The 24,737-nt window shown below is 36.6% G+C and overlaps 1 protein-coding gene across 4 annotated transcripts in view; it reads left to right on the top strand.

Annotated features, from left to right (window-relative positions):
- Window positions 1-24,737, top strand: part of KCNK2 (potassium two pore domain channel subfamily K member 2) — a 166,205-nt gene that overhangs the window by 65,720 nt on the left and 75,748 nt on the right. For all 4 annotated transcript variants that reach the window (XM_067030603.1, XM_067030020.1, XM_067028904.1 and 1 more), the window contains exons 4-5: window positions 20,848-21,008; window positions 23,218-23,404. In XM_067030603.1, coding sequence (XP_066886704.1) covers window positions 20,848-21,008; window positions 23,218-23,404 — 348 coding nt within the window. The remainder of the gene's footprint in view (window positions 1-20,847; window positions 21,009-23,217; window positions 23,405-24,737) is intronic.

Below are 24,737 nucleotides of genomic sequence, written 5' to 3'. Positions count from 1 at the left end.
ACACATTGCTTCAATAAACAGTTTTGACATTCAGAGTGAAGATAATTAGTTGTACTTCATCTCATAGGGTTGTGAAAGTTGAATTAAGTGTACATATGAAGGGACTAGCATTGTATCTGTCACGTAGTGAGAGAGAGACAGAGAGAATGTTCAATAAATAATAGTGTTGGCCATTATTTTTATTATTGGTAATGACAATTATCTTATTATTTTATTTTTGGTAATGAAAATATAGTAATAAAGTAATACCATAGCTGGGATAAAAGAGGAGCTCTAATCAAGGTCATCCTACGTACCGTTTGCTTCCAAATTTTGAATCCTTTTCTCCTGAAGAGACGCTCCCCCCATATTGTATAGCTTTAGACCCATAAAACCCTGCTTCTGTCATAGGATGTAAATCAGAATCACTTCTGTAGATATTTTAAAATACATATGTACATTCTCCTCCTCTCCCAGTGAAAGACAATAACTTTGGTGTTCCGGGGTGGATTTTTAAAATTTCCTGTGTGATTCTGATGTGTACCCTTGGTTTAAAACCAATGGTGTAGAACAATGCAGTACTTTGTGAAAGTTCTGAAATGGTTGCATCTTTTTATCAAGACATTGTTTAGTTGTCTCTTAATTAGAATCATACTTTTCTGGAACTATATTTCTTCTTCATTGTTCAATTAGCCTCTTTGCATATATGGCAGAGATGTGGGTTTGACTAGCTTTTTTAAAAAGACCAGGTGTGATTATCATTTCACTATGTTTTCTGAACAGCTGCCTCTTTTTCTTAGGTTGCTAACGGAGTACACTCTGAGCTTATGTTGTTCTCCTCACCCCACCTCCAACATTTTATTCTTATGCCCTACAATATTAATGTTTTTCTGCATCTAAAGTAATTTAAATTGTTTTATATTAAAATAATATTTTGATTGTTACTTTCAGGGGTTTTTAAAAAATAAAATTTGCCCAAATCAATAACTTTTTTCTTGTCAGTCCTGAATAAAATTAAAAGGAGTAAAAAAATTAGTATAGCAGAACCATTTAGATCTGAGCATGTATTAAATAAAATATAGGATATTAATAAAATCCATAGGCATTTCTTTTTAATTCAACTTATTTTCTTGAATATTTGCTATGAGCAAAGCACCACACATTGTATGTAGAGGAAAGAAAAATGACTAAAACAGTGTCTTTGCTCCCAAGAAATTTGTCATCCAGAAGAAAGAAAAAAGCATGTAACCAAATGGTAAGAATTCATGTTAGGGTCATACATAATCCCTCCAAAGGAAATAGAAAGTACCATGTGTGTTGAAAGAGGGCAAGATCACAGCTGCTTGAAAGGGAAAAGAATGACTGACTGTGTGTTGAAAGTGGTGTATGGGGCGGGGTGGGGGCAGAAAGGACAGAAATGATTGCAAATGACAATTGAAGGGCCACATCTGTACCAGTTAGAAGGAGCAAACAACATAAGAAATGTAAGGACTCAGAAGAGTCTAGCTTATTTTTTTCAGTGAGTAATGATGACTCTGGTGTTACCAGAAGGTATTGATAGAACAATTGCATAACAGGGAGTTTTGGGGAATAGGAATGGTGGTTTGCAAGTAAAGGGCTTGGAACACCTAAGGGTTTTACACACTATGGAATATAAAGACTGAAACAGTGCTTTAGGGAGAATGGACTGTGCTGAGATGGATTTGGATGAGAAAAGACCACAGTCAGTCTGTTTTGATGCCCTGAAATAGTGGCATTGTAACCACTGAGAAGCAGGGAAGGAGAATGGAAGGGTTGTGATGGAGAGGGGATCTGCTTCATTGCCTACAGAGCCATACGGCTTTGGGATCTGGGCTTGAGGAAGACTTGAGGACTCTGGCCCTTTGGTGACTGATTTAAATCTAACAAGATGGTGGTGGTGAGGCTATATGTGTTGGGTCAGGGTATTGTCCCCATGACACAGAGTTCAGGAGCCTCCTCAGCACACCTGATATGGGGATGTCAGGGCTGGGGAAGGGGCAGGCTTCTATGAAAAAATGCTCCTTAAAGAAAGTCTTTATCAGACAATCCATAAGTTATTCAAGAAAAAGTTCACTAAGAAAGAGTGTCAAGACAAAGTGAATTAACATGAGAGTTATCTGCTAGTCATTCACTAAGAACAAAATCCTGAATTACTGGATGGAGGGCAATGAAATATGCTAATCTGATTATTCCAAAAGGAAGAGTAACAAATAGAAAATAGTAGAAAACAGTAACTATTCAGAAGTCAACACAATAAAGAGAAATCTCAAATCACAACCTGTGCACAGAAGAGATTTTTAAGGATAACAAGAGAGTTAGTCGAGGGATACCTTTATGAGCATCTTTCCATAACCCCACGGTTTCACGAGAGCCACAACGAACCAGCTGTTTGAAAACATTTTAGGTCCAAGCTCTAAAAGTGAATCAGGTACTCTTGAAATCCTCAACACTTGAAAAATGAGAAACTGCCTCAGTAGAATGGAGAGAGGGCTGCAGTGAGGGGCAGAGACTAGAAAGGGAGTTTCAGGAAGAATATATTTATTTAGATGTCCAATGGAAATGCACTAGGGCTACAGTGAGAACTAAAACATGGTCCCTCACAAAACTTCTAATTGCAGAACTGAGGATTACAATCTAGTGAGGTAAGTCTTAGGTTAAAGGAAATGTGTCCACAGGAGGGGGACCAAGCCCAATCTTGGGGGTATGTAGTGAGGGCTCAAGGAAGGCTTGTTGGAGAAATTAATTTCTAACCTAAGTAATGATGGAATTTTAGGGATCAGCCAGGTGAAGTGTGGTGGGAGGAGGAGGGTGTGCATTTGAGGTAAAGGACGAAACATAATCAGAGGGGATCAATAAGGAAGTAGTTTGGTTAGTTAATTTGTATCTTTCATTTACATGGTACTTACTTTTCACATAGAGTGATTTTTTTTCTTCAAAATAGTAACCAAGTGGCTCAGCATTATTAATTGCATAATTATTCAACTTCCAACTTATTCATGATGCTTTAAAAAAAAAGAATGTGCTGTTTCTGACTTTATTCTAGTCTTTTCTTTTATGTTTTGTTACATCCCATTCTACATTAGCCCACGCTGTTCTCTAAAGCTCTTCCATATGTCTTGATAAGATTACTTTTAGGTATTTCATATTTCCCTAAATATTGAAAATAAGGTATTTTTCCATTTCATTTAGCACATCTGAGATCGTGCTAAAATAGAATAATGCTGTTGGTTTCTGCATATTTATCATGCATTCAGCTATTTTGCTGAGCATTTCTCTATTTGGCAATTTTCAATATTCTCCTGTATTTACTAGAAATTTAATTCCATCCACAACGAATATTTGTCTTCTTTATAATAATTATCCCTTTTATATGTTCACTGCCATTAAACCTGCTAGAACTTTCAGAATAATAAAAAGTAATAGTTGTAAAATGGATATCTTTTTCCCCCTGATTTTAAGGGGATTCCTCTTGTTGACATTAAATGCTAAGTATGATATTAAATGTTTTGAGATAGATATTCTTTGTCTTGATAATACAGTAATTTTCTGTTTCTAGCTTTTAAGAACTATAATAAATGATACAGATGGTTAATCAGATTGCTTTTTAATAGCTATAGTAAGTCTTGATATCATGTAGAGCAAATCTTCCCACCTCACTTTTCCCCCAAATATCCTTAGCTATTGGTCCTTTACTTTCTTTTATTACTTTTATAAAATTCCAAAAACTTGCACTGAAAATCCTTCAAACTATTGCAGTTGCATTATACTTAACATACATTTGGTAAAACTGATATCTGTAGCTCTCTTCATTTCTTCAGGCCTTTTATGTCATTCATTTTGTAACTTTTTTGGTAATTTTATCTAGAAAATACTTATATATTATTATATTTATTCTTAGATATATTTACTAATATTGTTTTAGAGATCTTTTGATTTTATATTGCATTTGCTCGTTGGTTTTTCTGGGGGGTATAGGAATGTTGTGTTGTGGATGATAAAAGGCCAGACACTGGGCCTAAAATACCTGGGTTTAAATCCCAGCTCCCCTACTTTATTAACTGTGTAATCTTGGGAAAATTATTTAACCTCTCTGTACTTCAGTTTCTCCATTTGAAAAATGAGAATAGGAGTACATATGTTATTTGGTTATTGTGAGAAGTAAACAAATCAATATGTTTAATTGATTGTAAGAGTGCCTGGCACATAATAAGCACATATGAGTATTTATTATTATTGGGTTGTTGTTTTCTTGACTTTGAATCCAGTATACCTGTTCTTGACTTTATTACATAGACAAGCATGTTGTACAAAAAACAGTAATAGCTTCAACTTGTACTTTCTCATTTTATACCTTTTTTTCCCTAATTCTATAGCATTGACTCACAATACAATATAGTGGAGAAGTCATAATGATGATGTATTTTTCATGTTCCTGATCTTAAAGCCAATGCCTGGAAGTTTCACCTTAAGTATCTGTTGGCTATTAGTTTTTTGATTAAAAATCAGGTTAAGGACTTCTCTGGTGGCCCAGTGGTTAAGACTTCATGCTTCCACTGCAGGGGGCACAGGATCGATCCCTGGTCAGGGAACTAAGATCCTGTATGCTGTGTCGTGTGGCCAAAAAATAAATGAGTTTAAAAACAAAAACCAGGTTAATAAATTTCCTTCTGTTTCTAGTTCTGTTTTAGAGTGATCAATTTTATCAAATGCTTTTCTGCATCCTTATACCTATGAAGCCTTCGAGGTTACACTAGACCCCTATAATCAGGCCCTGGAAGGTCCTACCACCATCCCCTGTCATTCAAGTCTCACTGGCCTCCTCAGTCTCCCTCACATGTGCCAGGCTCACTTCTGCCTCAGGTCCTTTACACCAGCTCATTCCTCTCTTACCCCAGATATTTCCATGGCCCTCTCCCTTCACCTCTTTCAAATCTTTCCTCAATTGTCACTTTCTCCATGGAGCGCACTCTGACCACACCATTTAAAATTACAATCCTACATGCCATATTCCTAATAACTCCCATTTTTTCTATTTGTTACACCATGTAATGATTTCTAACAATTACAATTTATTCTGTTTACTTTCTTTACTGTCCAAAACTAGAGTAGCTCCATTTGAACAAAGAAGACTTTCTTCTTTTGTTCACTTATTGTATTTATAATGATTAACACATTGCAGTCAATAAATATTACTTGAATAAGTTGAATGAGTGAATCTGTTGAGATAGTCATATTGTTTTCCCTTTCAATCTGCAAATGTGGTATATTGCTTTAGCTGCTTTTCTGATGTTGAATGAATGTAGACTTGTGACTTATAATTTTGTCAGCTTTTGCTTAATTGTTTACAAAGTTATGGTGTTTGCCACATACAGAATCATGATTACTATAATATCTCTACTATTAGAGTACATAGTCACTCTCATTATTACTAGAAATATGTGTACCCTTTAAATCTATTTGATCGATATTAATATTGCATCTGAACTGTGATATTTTTATAAACTCTAATAATTAGAGTTTAAATTAAACATGTTATTTTATGTCATCCTCTTTCTTTGTTTCTTCTTTCCCTATTTTTCTACCCTTTTGTTGGATTGATAGTGGTTGCTATTACTCTTTAACACATTTTTAGCTAATCCTTTTAATTCTATATGTTAGCCAAACAACACTTAACTTACTTATTAAACCTCTATTTTCCCATCCATTGTGTTTACTGTTGTCCATTGTTTGCTTTTAGTGTTTGCATGTGTGTGTTTCTGTGTGTGCATATGTTTTGCAGTTAGTAGTTGATTAAAATTTTGACTTTTTTTCCCATTTCTCTGCCCACTTTTGTTTCTCCTATGCTATGTTTTCCTACTAGGCTCGTTTCTTTTTTCTGAGGTATATAATTTCTCAAGCACACCTAGATAGTTATTTTAGTTGGAGCTCCCTGGATGGTAAGGTTTCTTGGATTTTGTATGTCTTAAAATTGCTAAAATAGGTCCCTCATTATTTTTTGATAGTTTAGCTAAATATAAATTTTCAGATGATAGTTATGTTTTTTTTTAATTTTATTTTTTTGCGGTACGCGGGCCTCTCACTGTTGTGGCCTCTCCCGTTGTGGAGCACAGGCTCCGGACGCAGAGGCTCAGTGGCCATGGCTCACGGCCCCAGCTGCTCCGCGGTATGTGGGATCTTTCCGGACCGGGGCACGAACCCATGTCCCCTGCATTGGCAGGCAGATTCTCAACCACTGCGCCACCAGGGAAGCCCATGGTTATGTTTTATCAGCACTTTGAAGATGTTACTCCATTATTTTACAATGACTATTATTGCCCATGTATTGTTCCTTTTTAAGTAATCTTTTCCCTCCTTCTAGCTGATAGCTTTTTGGATTTTATCTTGATTCCTGTATTCTTTGGTTTCTCTATTATGTGGCTAATAGCTTTTTGGATTTTATCTTGATTCCTATATTCTTTGGTTTCTCTATTACGTGTCTAGGTGTGGATTTTACATTTATTTACCATATTCAATACTGAGAGCACTTTCAATATGGATCCACAGATCTTCAATTCTTGAAAATTCTCAGTTCAAATACTGTTTCTGTCTTAGTCATTCCATTTTCTTCTTCTGGACTTACATGATTGTAATTCTCATGTCTCTGTCTCTAAAGGCCTCCTTCATGTTTTTAAGTTTAAGTCCCCTTTCCTTCCTGAGTTGGGTTCTTCATGAATTATTCAACATCACCTTCAAATTCATTAATTCTTTCTTCACCTCTATCAGTCTATTTCATCTATTTTATTTCTTTAAAAATTAGTATGTTTCATTTCCAAGATTTCTTACACATCCCCTTTCTTATCTGTGTATTCATATCTTTATACCTTTTTATTGCATAATTTCACTAAAAATTTTGTTTTTATCTCTGGATATTCTAATATACCTCTTTCAAAATTTAAGTTCAGTCTGTCCCATGAAATTATTCTCATTTAGATAAATTCCTGCTTTAGTGGTTGTTTGTGTTTTTGTTTCTTAGCATTTGCATTATTCATAGACTTTTGTTTAGAGGCTTATGTTGAGTGGTTTATATTCTACTCTTTTTCACTCTCCTTTTACTTCTCACTCTTTATTTATCTACGGGTCCACAGAATTTCCTGACACATGACATTAACATTTTATGTCTCAGTATAGACTATTTCGAGGCTTTTCTTGGGTCTGTCCTACTACCAGTGCTTAAATGCTGCATATTGAGAGTACCTATGGCCTCTGAGTAGATTTAGTATTTGAATAGACCTAGCTTAGCCACTTCCTAGCTGGCTTGCTCTTATATTTAGAGATCCAGGTAAAATACGGGACCAAACTTATGCTAACCCAGCTTTTTAAGTGCAGTGTTTTAATGGGAGTATTCCTCACACACACATTACTATTTTTTATTTTTAACATCTTTATTTGAGTATAACTGTTTTACAATAGTGTGTTAGTTTCTCCTATACAACAAAGTGAATCAGTTATACATATACATATGTTCCCATATCTCTTCCCTCTTGCGTCACCCTCCCTCCCACCCTCCCTATCCCACCCCTCTAGGTGGTCACAAAGCACAGAGGTGAACTCCCCGTGCTATGCGGCTGCTTCCCACTAGCTATCTAATTTACATGTGGTAGTGTGTATATGTCCCTGCCACTCTCTCACATTGTCACCGCTTACCCTTCCCCCTCCCCATATCCTCAAGTCCATGCTCTAGTAGGTCTGTGTTTTATTCCCGTCCTACCACTAATCTCTTCATGACATTTTTTTTCCTTAGATTCCATATACATGTGTTAGCATACAGTATTTGTTTTTCTCCTTCTGACTTCACTCTGTATGACAGACTCCAGGTCTATCCACCTCATTACAAATAACTCAGTTTCATTTCTTTTTATGGCTGAGTAATATTCCATTGTATATATGTGCCACATCTTCTTTATCCATTCATCTGTTGATGGACATTTAGGTTGCTTCCATGTCCTGGCTATAGTAAATAGAGCCGCAATAAACATTTGGGTACATGACTCTTTTTGAATTATGGTTTTCTCAGGGTACATGCCTAGTAGTGGGATTGTGGGGTCATATGGTAGTTCTATTTGTAGTTTTTTAAGGAACCTCCATACTGTTCTCCATAGTGGCTGTATCAATGCTATTTTTGGTTTTCATTGTAGCAAATCTTTGTCTCTTTGCGTACCTTCATTAATGTTTAAAGAGAAGTTGGTAGATATTGTATTTAGTTGATTTTATTAATAACTTAGAATTTTTTGAAGCAGTGCTTTTCTTCACCTTTGTGTCTGCAGTATCTTGAACAGTGTTTGGCATGTAATATTTATTGAATAATTTTTCATCAAACAGAATTAAATCATACTTATTGCTGGGGTGATATTTGATTTCTGTGGAGAGCTTGCTACCTTATGATATAAAATTGATCAAAAGTAAAATAATAGTAATGCAGTTTTTCTTATCTAAATTTCTTCTCTGTGAGATTGGGGTAATAGAACCTACTTCCTAAATTTTTGGTCAGAATTACTTAGATGTGTATTTTAAGCTGGGTTTAACTTTAGAATGGACTATATGAATGCAATTTCAATTTATTGTTGCTTTTATCCTTGCTGTTGTCAATAAATGTAATCATAAACTACTGTTTCCACATTGGAAGATGGCTAAGAGATTGAAGATCTGCATGAACTGCCTATTAGTCAAATAGTCCTCTTAAATCTAGAGTATGTATGCTGCAGCCAACAAGTCTAAACAGTTTGACTCTGCTACTTAATTTCAGGCAGTCCAAGGCAGAGGGTAGAAGGGCTGCTATTATCCAATAGTGTTGCTTATTACAAGTTTAGTCTGACTTTTTTCAATAGAAGTTAACTTGTTTGTGAAATTTGGCCACTTGACAGTCTTTCAGTAAATATTCCAAGTACTCATAACCAATAATGGATTGGGGGTTTATTAATGTGTCGTTATGGATATTTAATATTTCCCAGTAACAGGTATATTTGTAAGTAACAATCCAACGTCTACATATTAAGGCTGGAGATGAAAGGCAGAAGTCTAAATTTGAACATCTCAGATCACAAATGCAGACATGTTAGGTTCAGGACAACTTCAGCCCTGAAAGTGAAGTGAAAGTTTGCCTGTTTGATCAAGAAGAGGCCTGGTAGGACCAGTAGCAGAGGCGATTGGGTCTTTTCTTCAATGCCTCTCAGTAAAAACACTTTGCCTCTACATAGAATTTGTGTTCTTCTTTTGACATACAGCATCGTTATATTGTTGTGTAGTTGTATTTATCCTTTATTTATTTATGGTTCTGCCCTAGGAGTTATATTTAGAGAATCATTCTCCTGTCCTTTCATGTATATTTTATGGTCACATTTTCTTTATGTTTGATTATTTAATCTATCTGGTAATATTTAGTGTATACCATGAGGCAAGGACATAATTTATTTCTAAGTGGCTTACTATTTACCCCATCATTGTTTACTTAATAATCAATTCTAATTGATTCTCTAACTCTACATTGATATGAAATGTCATATTTATCAAACAGTACATTCAGTTATATGCTGGGTCTTTTCTATGCTTTCTGTTGTTTTCATTCATTAATTTCCCACATAGTTTTAATTATTAAAACTATAGATAACATAGTTTTAATATGGAAGTAAATTTTGCCTCATATTTGTCATGCTTTTAAATATTTATTGACTGTTATTGTTAATTTTATCCCAGATGAATTTTAGGATCATTTCATTAGGTTGTAAAAATTTTAAAAACTATGGAATTTTGATTGCAAAGATAGTAAATTTAGTAACTAGTGGGAGAGAAATTTAGGTTTTTTATGAGTTCTCATACAGAAACATTGTATTTCTCTGTATGCTTTTATCTTTCTCTACCCTCTTTCTAAAGTTTTGTGAATTTTTTAGGTTTATATGTCAACCAGTCAAGAAATATTTATTGATTGTCAATTAATGCACTAGTTAATAAGCCAGTAAGATTTTGGAATTATAGTTTTAACAGCATATAAGTAAACAATAAATCAGTCTCTACACTCTGGGACTCATAGTCAAGTGAGGAATATAGGTATTAAATCAATTGTTGCAAATAATTAAATAATTGCAAGTGTGTACAGTGTTTGAAGGGGTATTATTTATTTGTAGTATTAATAAATTCTGCCAGAAAAGTGACCTGTCCACTTGGGGCTGTTCAGATGGGGTGACATATACGGGCCTCCTGCTAGGTAATGCACTTACAGTGGACCTGCAATAGCTTTCCGCGGAAAGCCCTTCCCTTAAAGTGATGTGAAGACGAGATGATAGCTATTCTGGTGCTGTATTTATATAAATGTCAGGGGTTGGCCTACAGGCTTCCATCCAGATGTCTAGCACAGACAATGTACGGTCTCTCAAATTTGACTCTGTCTTATTCTGTAGTGTATTGGTCAATATTAGGTGCCGGGGGTGGGGGGGAACTCTAAACTGTAGCGCTTGCCAATTTCTGAGGTGTAAGTATTCCTACTACAGTTGATTTCAGACTATCAATGTGAAGTCAGCTGACTTGCAGACTTCCTGAGAATTTAACCACTGATCTCTCAAGACAGCTTCAGGGTATCTTTGAAACGCCCTCCTCCTCCCAGGTGCTACCCTCTGGTTTCTGCCTCACCCCACCTCGTCCAAGGTCAGGCCCCATCAATCTTCAGTCTTGTCTGTTCCCGTAAGCTCTTTGGAAGCTGGATTGACTGCCGCTCTTATACTTTCTTGCCAAGCATATGCGATGCTATAAACTGACAGCTGCTCTCCTCAGGCAAAGCATCTTGAGTGTGAACACCTTAATTTAGGAGTTAAAAGAAAACAAAATTTAATATTGTTTCTTTTCCATTTTCTTCTTGCCAAAACGGTCTGTTTCACCCTGAGGCAAGGAAGGTGCTGCTGACTAACCATGGAAAAGGGTCAGGAAGTCCAGACAACCACTAAGATGAATAGTTTAAAAGCTTGGCATACTGTATTGCTTAGAGTCAATGGATACTTTTTGTAAGCCCATTAATAATATCAAGTCATTTAACTGTTCTTGGGTTAGACCCTGTGGTGTATCCGTGGAGAGAAGCCCACTCTTATTTTATGCAGGGAAGAGGAAAAAATGTGAGGAACATCCCCTGAACAACCACGTGACCCTGTCACCTGGGCAAATGTTTAGGGTGTCGTTGGCATGCCCTTTATGTCAGAAAATGGCTAGGTGACTTTGTGTGTGTGCACTGGGTGACTGTGTGAGGGCAGTCACCTCTGAGGCACAGATTCTGCTGGAGAGCTCAGCATAACGGTGTTGAGAGAAACATTTGGAAGAGACTCAGAGAAGAATCATATCAGGATCCTTCAACCCTACTCCCTTCATTCTCCCTTCTGCTAACTTTGGAGATGATAAAGAGGAAGTACAGAGATGCCACAAGGAACTGGTTTCTGTTTTTTGATCAATGAAAGGTGGTTGGCTTTCCTTACATCTAGAATTCTTTGGATTTGGGGCCATTTCATTTGTGATATAAACAGACTTTCTGAGGAAATCCTCTGTCCCCTTTGCTGAAGGTGTTCCAGTGGCTTCTGGGCTGAATCCGAGTCAGTGATGGATGAAAAGTTGGAGCCCTTTTTTCCTATGCCCTTTTAACTTGTGTGGGGCAGATCAAACTGAACCCTCTGATACGTAGGCTTTTATTTTTTAAACAAACTGCAGAGCCTATTTATAGCAATGCCACAGTCAGTGTTTAAAAAAGTATCTTTTCTTTTTGATCCTTGACCCTTTCTGGAGGTAGGTTACTTCTTATGGATATAACTTTGAAGACATTCGTCCTCTTATGCAAAAAGAGAAAATGGGATGGTATGGGATAACTCAGATGCCTGCCCTACTTTAGGTCACATGGTTATTCATCTGGAGAGGCAATAAAATAGTGTTGGATCTTAGCAGGACTCTCTGGAATAATCAGAGAACCCAGGTCAAAACAGTCCACACTGCTGATTTAGCAAGGCTCTCTTGTTATTGGTATTCTGTTTATTGATGCTAGAATAGAGGGCAGGGTTGAAATTGTTGAGTTCCATCTTGGATAGTGTACAGAAATGGTGCACCATCCCAAATAGTCCAGTTTAAGCATTCTGTCTAACTTTTGTGATGGGCTTTTTCTTCTTCAAGTTACCTTGATACAAGACTTCTCGGCCTTTTTCACACTTGCCCTGGATGGACCTTGGTACATATTGCCCTGACGTTCAGCGTTTCAAGGCATTAGTAGATAAGAGCAGATGGAAGGTAAATGAGTTAAATGTGTAGACAGCTTACATCATGTTCCCCAAGCAGTCAGCAGGTCTGAGAAGCAGAAAGGCAGCTGTGAACTGGAGGCTGCCATGAGGAATTAGGAAACCCTGCTATCAAGTTCTGTGAGGTGCACATCTATATGAAAGCCCAGTCAGATGTCAGCCCCCTTCTTTCTGGCCAACACTACTTGAACCACATTCCTTTGAAGAGAATCTTCCATGCACCACCAAATCAACCACGATTCTCACTGAGGCTGGGAAATACATTTCAGCCACAAAAACTAACCAAACTACTATTATACTGTGCTTACAAGTATGAAAATATGACCAGGAATTCTCAGACACTTGAAGAAAGTCACCTAAATAAAGGAAGTATAGGATTTCTCTCAAGGAATAGAGTTAATATATGGTACAACATTGTTAAAACAAAGAAATGAATGTAATTATTATTTTCATGGCATAAGAACCGACTAATGAAAACAGGCAAAGTTCTTGAAAATTAGATACATTTGAAAAAAACCACAACCCTCAATAGATGAATTGACTAGCAATGAATACCAAATTGACTTAGTAGGAAGTATTATGGGGAGAAAAATGTATGTGCTAAAATGACCAAATATTAACCCATCCCCTCCTCCCCCAGGGCAAGTTTTGTGAGGGAACCACATTAGGACTGGATTAGGGGGGATGATATGAATCCTTTTGATAATATATGCCCTTATTGTTTCCAACAAATAGAACATACAGATTATTTTTAAAAAACAATGAAACAAATATAAAAATTGGCCATTATAAGGCCACAAAGAAAATCTCAATAGATTCCAAAAAGTAAAAATCATAGAGGACATACTCTTTGACAGTAATAGTCGTAAAACTAGAAAGTAGCAATAAAATACCAATCTTGTTTTTTAACATCTTTATTGGAGTATAATTGCTTTACAATGGTGTGCTAGTTTCTCCTTCACAACAAAGTGAATCAGTTATACATATGTTCCCATATCTCTCCTCTTGCATCTCCCTCCCTCCCAATCCCACCCCTCTAGGTGGTCGCAAACCACCCAGCTGATCTCCCTGTGCCATGCAGCTGCTTCCCACTAGCTATCCACCCTACGTTTGGTAGTGTATATATATCCATGCCACTCTCTCACTTCGTCACAGCTTACCCTTCCCCCTTCCCGTATCCTCAAGGCCATGCTCTAGTAGGTCTGTGTTTTATTCCCATCCTACTCCTAGGCTCTCCATGACTTTTTTTTTCCTTAGATTCCATATATATGTGATAACATATGGTATTTGTTTTTCTTCTTCTGACTTCCTTCACTGTATGACAGACTCCAGGTCCATTCACCTCACTACAAACAACTCAATTTCGTTTCTTTTTATGGCTGAGTAATATTCTGTTGTATATGTGTGCCACATCTTCTTTATCCATTCATCTGTTGATGGACACCTAGGTTGCTTCCATGTCCTGGCTATTGTAAATAGAGCCGCAGTGAACATTGTGGTACATGACTCTTTTTGAATGATGGTTTTCTCAGAGTATATGCCCAGTAGTGGGGTTGCTGGGTCGTATGGTAGTTCTATCTGTAGTTTTTAAAAGACTCTCCATACTGTTCTCCATAGCGGCTTTATCAATTTACATTACCACCAACAGTGCAAGAGTGCTCCCTTTTCTCTACACCCTCTCCAGCATTTATTGTTTCTAGATTTTTTGATGATGGCCATTCTAACGGGTGTGAGATGATATCTCATTGTAGTTTTGATTTGCATTTCTCTAATGATTAATGATGTTGAGCATTCTTTCATGTGTTTGTTGGCAATCTGTATATTCTTTGGAGAAATGTCTGTTTAGGTCTTCTGCTCATTTTTGGATTGGGTTGTTCGTTTTTTTGTTATTGAGCTGCATGAGCTGTGTGTAAATTTTGGAGATTAATCCTTTGTCAGTTGCTTTATTTGAAAATATTTTCTCCCATTCTGAGGGATGTCTTTTAGTCTTGTTTATGGTATCCTTTGCTGTGCAAAAGCTTTTAAGTTTCATTAGGTCCCATTCGTTTATTTCTGTTTTTATTTCAATTTCTCTAGGAGGTGGGTCAAAAAGGATCTTGCTGTGATTTATGTCAGAGAGTGTTCTGCCTATGTTTTCCTCTAAGAGTTTGATAGTTTCTGGCCTTACATTTAAGTCTTTAGCCCATTATGAGTTTATTTTTGTGTATGGTGTTAGGGAATGTTCTAATTTCATACTTTTACAGGTAGCTGTCCAGTTTTCCCAGCACCACTTATTGAAGAGGCTGTCTTTTCTCCACTGTATATTCTTGCCTCCTTTATCAAAGATAAGGTGACCATATGTGCGTGGGTTTATCTCTGGGCTTTCTATCCTGTTCCATTGATCTATATTTCTGTTTTTGTGCCAGAACCATACTGTCTTCATTACTGTAGCTTTGTAGTATAGTCTGAAGTCAGGGAGCCTGATTCCTCCAGCTCCATTTTTCGTTCTCAAGATTGCTTTGGCTATTCGGGGTCTTTTGTGTTTCCATACAAATTATGAAATATTTTGTTCTAGTTCTGTAAAAAATGCCACTGGTAGTTTGATAGGGATTGCATTGAATCTGTAGATTGCTTTAGGTAGTAGAGTCATTTTCACAATGTTGATTCTTCCAATCCAAGATCATGGTATATCTCTCCATCTATTTGTATCATAATTAATTGCTTTCATCAGTGTCTTATAGTTTTCTGCATACAGGTCTTCTGTCTCCCTAGGTAGGTTTATTCCTAGATATTTTATTCTTTTTGTTGCAATGGTAAGTGGGAGTATTTTCTTAATTTCTCTTTCAGATTTTTCATCATTAGTGTATAAGAATGCCAGAGATTTCTGTGCATTAATTTTGTATCCTGCTACTTTACCAAATTCATTGATTAGCTCTAATAGTTTTCTGGTAGCATCTTTAGGATTCTCTATGTACAGTATCATGTCATCTGCAAACAGTGACAGCTTTACTTCTTCTTTTCCGATTTGGATTCCTTTTATTTCTTTTTCTTCTCTGATTGCTGTGGCTAAAACTTCCAAAACTATGTTGAATAAGAGTGGTGAGAGTGGGCAACCTTGTCTTGTTCCTGATCTTAGTGGAAATGGTTTCAGTTTTTCACCATTGAGGATGATGTTGGCTGTGGGTTTGTCATATATGGCCTTTATTATGTTGAGGAAAGTTCCCTCTATGCCCACTTTCTTCAGGGTTTCTCATAAATGGGTGTTGAATTTTGTCAAAAGCTTTCTCTGCATCTATTGAGATGATCATATGGTTTTTCTACTTCAGTTTGTTGATGTGGTGTGTCACGTTGATTGATTTGCGTATATTGAAGAACCTTGCATTCCTGGTATAAACCCCACTTGATCATGGTGCATGATCCTTTTATGTGCTGTTGGATTCTGTTTGCTAGTATTCTGTTGAGGATTTTTGCATCTATGTTCATCAGTGATATTGGCCTGTAGTTTTCTTTTTTTGTGACGTCTTTGTCTGGTTTTGGTATCAGGGTGATGATGGCCTCATAGAATGAGTTTGAGAGTGTTCCTCCCTCTGCTATCTTTTGGAAGAGTTTGAGAAGGATAGGTGTTAGCTCTTCTCTAAATGTTTGATAGAATTCGCCTGTGAAGCCATCTGGTCCTGGGCTTTTGTTTGTTGGAAGATTTTTTTTTTTTTTTTTTTTTGGTAGGCGGGCCTCTCACTGTTGGGGCCTCTCCCGTTGCGGAGCACAGCCTCCGGACACGAAGGCTCAGCAGCCATGGCTCATGGGCCCAGCCACTCCACGGCATGTGGGATCTTCCCCACTGGGGCACGAACCCATGTCCCCTGCCTTGGCAGGCGGACTCTCAACCACTGTGGCACCAGGGAAGCCCTGTTGGAAGATTTTTAATCAGTTTCAATTTCAGTTCTTGTGATTGGTCTGTTCATATTTTCTATTTTTTCCTGGTTCAGTCTCGGCAGGTTGTGTGTTTCTAAGAATTTGTCCATTTCTTCCAGGTTGTGCATTTTATTGGCATAGAGTTGCTTGTAGTAATCTCTCATAATCTTGTATTTCTGCAGTGTCCGTTGTTACTTCTCCTTTTTCATTTCTAATTCTATTGATTTGAGTATTCTCCCTTTTTTTCTTGATGAGTCTGGCTAATGGTTTATCAATTTTGTTTATCTTCTCAAAGAACCAGCTTTTAGTTTTGTTGGTCTTTGTTATCATTTCCTTCATTTCTTTTTCATTTATTTCTGACCTGATATTTATGATTTCTTTCCTTCTGCTAAATTTGGGGGGGTTTTTGGTTCTTCTTTCTCTAATTGCTTTAGGGTCAAGGTTAGGTTGTTTATTTGAACTATTTCCTGTTTCTTAAGGTATGATTGTATTGCTATAAACTTGCCTCTTAGAACTGCTTTTGCTGCATCTCATAGGTTTTGGGTCGTTGTGTTTTCATTGTCATTTGTTTCTAGGTATTTTTTGCTTTTCTCTTTGATTTCTTCAGTGGTCTCTTGGTTATTAAGTAGTATATTGTTTAGCCTTCATGTGTTTGTACTTCTTACAGATTTTTTCCTCTAATTGATATTTAGTCTCATAGCGTTGTGGTCGGAAAAGATACTTGATATGATTTCAGTTTTCTTAAATTTACCAAGGCTAGATTTGTGACCCAAGATATGATCTATCCTGGAGAATGTTCCATGAGCACTTGAGAAAAATGTGTATTCTGTTCTCTTCAGATGGAATGTCCTATGAATATCAATTAAGTCCATCTTGTTTAATGTATCATTTAAAACTTGTGTTTCCTTACTTATTTTCATTTTGGATGATCTGTCCATTGGTGAAAGTGGAGTGTTAAAGTCCTCTACTATGATTGTGTTACTGTCGATTTCCCCTTTTATGGCTTTTAGTATTTGCCTTATGTATTGAGGTGCTCCTATGTTAGGTGCATAAATATTTACAATTGTTATATCTTTTTCATGGATTGATCCCTTGATCATTATGTAGTGTCCTTCTTAGTCTCTTGTAACAGTCTTTATTTTAAAGTCATTTTGTCTGATACGACAATTGCTAATCTTGCTTTCTTTTGATCTCCATTTGCATGGAATACCTTTTTCCATCCCCTTACTTTCAGTCTGTATGTGTCCCTAGGTCTGAAGTGGGTGTCTTGTAGACAGCATATATTTGGGTCTTATTTTTGTATCCATTCAGACAGTCTGTGTCTTTTGGTGGGAGCATTTAATCCATTTACATTAAAGGTAATTATTGATATGTATGTTCTTATTCCCATTTTCTTAATTGTTTTGGGTTTGTTATTGTAGGTCGTTTCCTTCTCTTGTATTTCTTGCCTAGAGAAGTTCCTTTAGCATTTGTTGTAAAGCTGGTTTGTTGGTGCTGAACCCTCTCAGCTTTTGCTTGTCTGTGAAGGTTTTAATTTCTCCATCAAATTTGAATGAGATCCTTGCTGGCTAGAGTAATCTTGGTCGTACGTTTTTCTCCTTCATCACTTTAAATATGTCCTGTCGCTCCCTTCTGGCTTGCAGAGTTTCTGCTGAAGGATCAGCTGTTAACCTTATAGCGATTCCTTTGTGTGTTATTTGCTGTTTTTCCCTTGCTGCTTTTAATATGTTTTCTGTGTATTTAATTTTTGATAGTTTGATTATTATGTTTCTTGGCGTGTTTCTCCTTGGATTTATCCTGTATGGGACTCTCTGTGCTTCTTGGACTTGATTAACTATTTCCTTTCCCATACTGGGGAACTTTTCAACTATATTTTCTTTAAATATTTTCTCAGTCCCTTTCTTTTTCTCTTCTTCTTCTCAGACCCCTATAATTAGAATGTTGATGCATTTAATGTTGTCCCAGAGGTCTCTGAGACTGTCCTCAGTCTTTTCATTCTTTTTTCTTTATTCTGCTCTGCAGTAGTTATTTCCACTATTTTATCTTCCAGGTCACTTATCCCTTCTTCTGCCTCAGTTATTCTGTTATTGATACCATCTAGAGTATTTTCAATTTCATTTATTGTGTTGTTCATCATTGCTTGCTTCCTCTTTATTTCTTCTAGGTCTTTGTTAAATGTTTCTTGCATTTTGTCTGTTCTATTTCCAAGATTTTGGATCATCTTTACTATCATTATTCTGATTTCTTTTTCAGGTAGACTGCCTATTTCCTCTTCATTTGTCAGGTCCAGTGGGTTTTTACCTTGCTTCTTCATCTGCTGTGTGTTTTTCTGTCTTTTCATTTTGCTTATCTAACTGTGTTTGGCATCTCCTTTTTGCAGGCTGCAGGTTCGTAGTTCCCATTGTTTTTGGTGTCTGTCCCCAGTGGCTAAGGTTGATTCAGTGGGTTGGGTAGGTTTCCTGGTTGAGGGGACTAGTGCTTGTGTTCTAGTGGATGAGACTGGATCTTCTCTTTCTGATGGGCAGGTCCACGTCTGGTGGTGTGTTTTGGGGTGTCTGTGGCCTTATTATTATTTTAGGCAGCCTCTCTGCTAATGGATGGGGCTGTGTTCATGTCCTGCTAGTTGTTTGGCATAGGGTGTCCAGCACTGTAGCTTGCTGGTCATTGAGTGAAGCTGTGTCTTGATGTTGAGATGGAGATCTCTGGGAGACTTTTTCTGTTTGATATTACGTGGAGCTGGGAGGTCTCTTGTGGACCAGTGTCCTGAAGTTGGTTCTCCCACCTCAGAGGCACAGCCCTGACGCCTGGGTGGAGCACCAAGAGCCTTTCATCCACACAGCTCAGAATAAAAGGTAGAAAAAATAGAAAGAAAGAGAGAGAGAAAGAAAGAGAGAAAGAATGAAAGAAAGAAAGAGGATAAAATAAAGTAGGATAAAATAAAATAAAGTTATAATAAAAATGATTATTAAGAAGAAAAATTTTTTAAAGTTAAAGAAAAAACATAAGAAAACCAAAACAAAACAAAAACTGGGACAGTCAGAACCCTCCAACAAATGGTGAAAGCAAAGCTATACAGACAAAATATCACACTGAAGCATACACATACACACTCACAAAAAGAGAAAAAGGGGAAAAAAATAATATATCTTTCTCCCAGAGTCTACCTCCTCAATTTGGGATGATTCGTTGTCTATTCAGGTTTTCCACAGATGCAGGGTACATCAAGTTAATTGTGGAGCTTTAATCTGCTGCTTCTGAGGCTTCTGGGAGAGATTTCCCTTTCTCTTGTTTGTTCGCCCAGCTCCTGGGGTTCAGCTTTGGATTTGGCCCTGCCTCTGCGTATAGGTCGCCGGAGGGCGTCTGTTCTTTGCTCAGACAGGACGGGGTAAAAGGAGCAGCTGATTCGTGGGCTCTGGCTCACTCAGGCCAGGGGGAGGGAGGGGTACGGGTGTGGGGCGAGCCTACAGTGGCAGAGGCCGGCGTGATGTTGCACCAGCCTGAAGCGCACCATGCATTCTCCCAGGGATGTTGTCCCTGGATCTCGGGACCCCGGCAGTGGCAGGCTGCACAGTCTCCTGGGAGGGGAGGTGTGGATAGTGACCTGTGCTCGCACACAGGCTTCTTGGTGGCTGCAGCAGCAGCCTTAGTGTCTCATGCCCGTCTCTGGGGTCCGTGCCAATAGCCGTGGCTCGCTCCCATTTCTGGAGCTCCTTTAAGTGGCGCTCTTAATCCCCTCTCCTCGTGCCCCAGGAAACAAAGAGGCAAGGAAAAGTCTCTTGCCTGTTTGGCAGCTCTAGACTTTTCCCGGACTTGGTCCACGTGTAGATGTATTTCTGATATATCTGTGGGGAGGAAGGTGATCTCCACGTCTTACTCTTCCGCCATCTTCCCAGCTCTCTAAAATGCCAATCTTAAAATCCCGATCCACATTCTTGAGTAAAAGAGGAAATTAAAACTAAAATTCCAGATTAATTTAATGTGAAAGACAACGAGAGGATTATGTATCAAAAAAGATACTCTATGTACTTCTAGAGAACATGCATTCTTTACCTCAAACATGTTTGTAGACATTGCTTTTGTTCTTAAAAAAGGGGGGGAATAAAGTTGAGCTGATTTAGTCATAACAAGTAGAGCCATCCTTGCACAAAATTGAAAAGCCTTCAGAATCCTCAGAACTTTAAAAAGGTTTGATAATTTTAACTTTTTATTTATTGCTTTTTGGTAGGTACTTGAATGGAAACAACATTTAAAAAGTTGTTATTAAACTTTAAATTATTTAAGCATATTTGAATACTCTTAAATGAAAGCAGTACACTCTTAGTAAATGGCAACGAAAACTTTGTAGTCAACAGGATTAGCACTATAAAGAGGTAGAAGTAAATTTAATGAAAACATTGTCTTTATTACATGTGTTACTCCCTCAGTTTTCATCATCTAGTATAATTAGAACATTAGCTATATTTTGTAGATTGTTAAAATATTTGTTTATAAGAGGATTTTACATTAAAAGCTTATGTGGTATAAAGCGATTGTTAATTAGTTGAAATCTAGGATTGTTATCTTACAATATTTGGCAATTTCTGAATCAATCTTGAGGTCATATGTTTTAAACTATTACTCATTTATAAACAGCTGAATTCTTCTTCTTCTTTGTGTTTTTTAGGATTTGGAAATATCTCACCACGCACAGAAGGGGGAAAAATATTCTGTATCATCTATGCCTTACTGGGAATTCCCCTTTTTGGTTTTCTGTTGGCTGGAGTTGGAGATCAACTAGGAACCATATTTGGAAAAGGAATTGCAAAAGTGGAAGATACATTTATTGTGAGTATGATAACCTTTTAACTATATATGTTAATCATTTAAATTTTAAAAATATTATAACTTTTCTATTCACCTCAGATACAGTTAGATGTTCAGTTACTGGGTTTTCTATAACATATGTACCTCTATTTGTAAGTATCTCACTGTATAGTTATTTTTATACTTCTTCAAATGAATACATTAATGAATGAGAAAAAAGCAAAATATATGGAGAAGAAGTAGAAATCTGACAGTCCTGGGTTCAAATTCCAGATGTATTGTCTCCTAGCTATACTCACTTAAGCTAGTTATTTTACCCTTAGATCTCCATTTTGCCATTTATATAATGTGAATAATGGTACTGATGATGAGGCATTACTCTGAGAGTTAGAGATATTATAAGTGAAAGCCTAACATAGCTAGTAAACTTTAGCCCTTTTGTGAAGGATCAAATAATACATAGCAAACACGATAAAGGGGATCATATAACTTAATTTAGTAATGTTATTGATAGAGATTTAACTAAGGGATGTAATTTAGTAGAACCAAAAGTAATACACATGAAAATGTTCATGGGCATATTATATTCAATAGAAAAAATAAAATAAAATGAAAATGCTCTAATTAGGTTTTAAGTGAAAAATATGATGGCAAGCTTCTATTCTTGAAAAAAAATTATGAATAAAGAAAATAATTGTGTTAGAGTGAGATTATAAATGACTTGTTACTGCTGCCACTACTATTACAATACATTTTATTATTCAATAATTTATCTTTTCATAAAAAATTTGACAAAGTATTTAACTCTATTGATGAAATAAGACCACTGAGTATTAGTTTTTCAATTTAAATTATAATTCCAGTTTTAGCATTAGATATGTTTCATATTAAGTTCAAAGTTCATTCTCAAATATTTTTACTGTTAGAGTGAAGAAGGCATGGTTCTTCCAAACTAGTTGTTTTATCCTTTTTTGGGTGTTATACTTTTCTTATATTGATATTAAAAGTATCTTGTATTACATTAACTTAGAGGGCAGGTTAGTGGCATGAACTTGATAATGCTGAATTGTTCTTCATTCATTCATTCAACAGATGTTTGAGTGACTACAGGATGCTGGAGAATGTTTTTCATGCTGTATCCCCATCAGTGCATAAAATAAATCCCATGCTCTGGTAGTGAATACATCCTAGTAGTTAAGATTCAACATTTAGTACTAAGCTCTGTTCTGAGAACTTTACAAACATGAATTCATTTAACTCTCATGTATATGATAAGGGTGATAGACTAGAAAAACTTTTATTTCCACTTTCCATTCGATGGTTTTATAGATCTTTATCTCTAGAAAATGTTCAAGCTCTAAAATTCAATGATTTTTATATGGTGGGGATGTGACATATAACTGTCATGGTAAATAAGACAGATCCAGGGAGATGAAAATATATAGTGATAACGACAAAAAGAGATATGGAAATAAATGGCTGTATTTACATACTTCACTTACTATGTTATGCTGTAGAGAATTCTGAGACGTGAAGGAGTGAAAAAATATGGGTCCTCTGAGGGAAGCTGTAGCTTAGGGGTGCTGAAGACTTATGCTTGTCTACATATCATGTCTGGTATATTTAGTTGTACAGCTTAAGGCCATAGAACAGAGAGGTAGTTCATCTGGTTCACATGGGAATCAACTGTGGACTTTAAGTCTGTTAGTATTTCACTTTAACCAATTGAAGAATGATAGGAAAATGTGGTAGCAGTGAGAGGGAAAAGCCTTCATGAAATTAATAATTTTATCAATTATCAACACTAGATATTTAATTCATGGTTCAGTTTTCTCCATTTCATATATTTCTAGATTATCTTTGGCATGCAATGAGTTGTATGCCTATAGAATAGAAATATTTCAAAAGTAGTTCAGGTAAACAAAGAACAATGTAAATCTGAAATTATATTCTCAGAACAAATGTAATTTACTTTAGAAAGTAATTTACCTGTTGTAAAGCTATGTAAGGGTAAAGTAGCATTATTATTAGCATTGGTTGTTTTTAGTTATTCATGTTATACCCAATATTTGTAAGTAAAGACAATTAAAATTAATTATAAGAGGGAATAAAATACCATTCTCATTTACTAATTTGCTGATAACAGTGTATTGATATATAGGTCAACTTCACAGGTACATTGATAATCTATCTCAATCGATTTCTCCCTTTCTCTCTCTCTCATCCTTAGAAGTGGAATGTTAGTCAAACCAAGATTCGAATCATCTCAACAATCATATTTATACTGTTTGGCTGTGTACTCTTTGTTGCTCTGCCTGCAATAATATTCAAGCACATAGAAGGCTGGAGTGCCCTGGACGCCATTTATTTTGTGGTTATCACTTTAACAACCATTGGCTTTGGCGACTACGTTGCAGGTAAGTTTTTGCTGGTACTGACACTGCTCTCCTAAACCTTCCCCTTTAGTTAGACTTTTCTCTTGGGTTTTCAGGACAACACAGTGACTGTCTTTGTTTCCCAGGGCTGTCATAACAAAGTACCACAAACTGGGTGGCTTTAAACAAAAGAAAGTCATTCTCTCATAGAAGCTCAAAATCAAGATGCCAGCAGGGGCAGGATCCTTCTGAGACTGGTAGAACCCTTCCTTGCTTCTTCCCAGCTTCTGGAGGAGGAGACCATCAGTCCTTGCTGGTCCTTGGCTTGCAGCTACGTCATTCCCATCTCTGCTTCTGTCATCACATGGCATTCTCCCTGTGTTTCTGTCGCTGTGCCCAAATTTCCCTCTTCTTATAAAGACACCAGTCATATTGAATTAAAAACCCACTCTACTCCAGTATGAATTCATCTTAACTAATTACATCTGCAAGGGCCTTATTTCCAAATAAGGTCATGTTCCAAGGTACCAGGGACTTCGACCCATATTTCTGGAAGACACAATTTCATCCATAACAGTGACAGAGCCAAAAAAAAAAAAAAAAGGGGGAGTCATTCCATGACAGTGAAGGTAAGCAAAAAGGTACAGTTTAATATTTATTTTTCATTCTATGAAAGAAATTTAAATTGCTGGTTGTTCAGAATTTATAGTCCCACCCTAATTTCAGAAACCATTTATCTGCCTCTTATTTATTTATTTTTCAGTGGTACAAGAATTCAAATTTAAATCATCTTTGATCTTTTTACTAGGCCTTTTCATGTCTTAGGGTTTTTTTCCCCAGTTTTATTGAGAAATAATTGACATACATCACTGCATAGGTTTAAGGTGTACAGCAGGATGGTTTGATCATGAAATGAAATGATTACCATAATAGGTTCAGGTAACATCCATTCTTCTAATGCAGTCTGCCTTGATCTCTGGGGTGCTGAGGGTGCTTCAGCCTCACTTCCATGTCCTAGGATTCTCTCAGGGGTGTCTTGTTCTCGAATAGTTGTTAGTTGTTCTTCTCATGAGGGGGAGCAAAGTCAGGAACAAGCTATGTCGCCATCTTGGTGACACACTCTCTTATGCTTTAGTTTTAGAAACACGTGCAAACTTTAGAAGATGTTCTTAGCTACTTAAAACCTTCTTCTCTAAGATATTTCTCTCCTTTAATTTTCAATTCTAATGTCAATGTTCTGACCTTTTTAATATTTTGTCCACATTTTAAAATATATGGTTTTAAAAAAATTTTTCCTTCTCTATATATGTTATTTCAGTTGCTGTTTGCTTTATTGTTGTATCTCTTAGGTCTTATATTCCTGTCATTTCACCTC

This window comes from Kogia breviceps, chromosome 1 (assembly GCF_026419965.1).
Source record: "Kogia breviceps isolate mKogBre1 chromosome 1, mKogBre1 haplotype 1, whole genome shotgun sequence".
Taxonomy (NCBI): domain Eukaryota; kingdom Metazoa; phylum Chordata; class Mammalia; order Artiodactyla; family Physeteridae; genus Kogia; species Kogia breviceps.
This window is presented reverse-complemented; position numbering and strand designations above follow the sequence as displayed.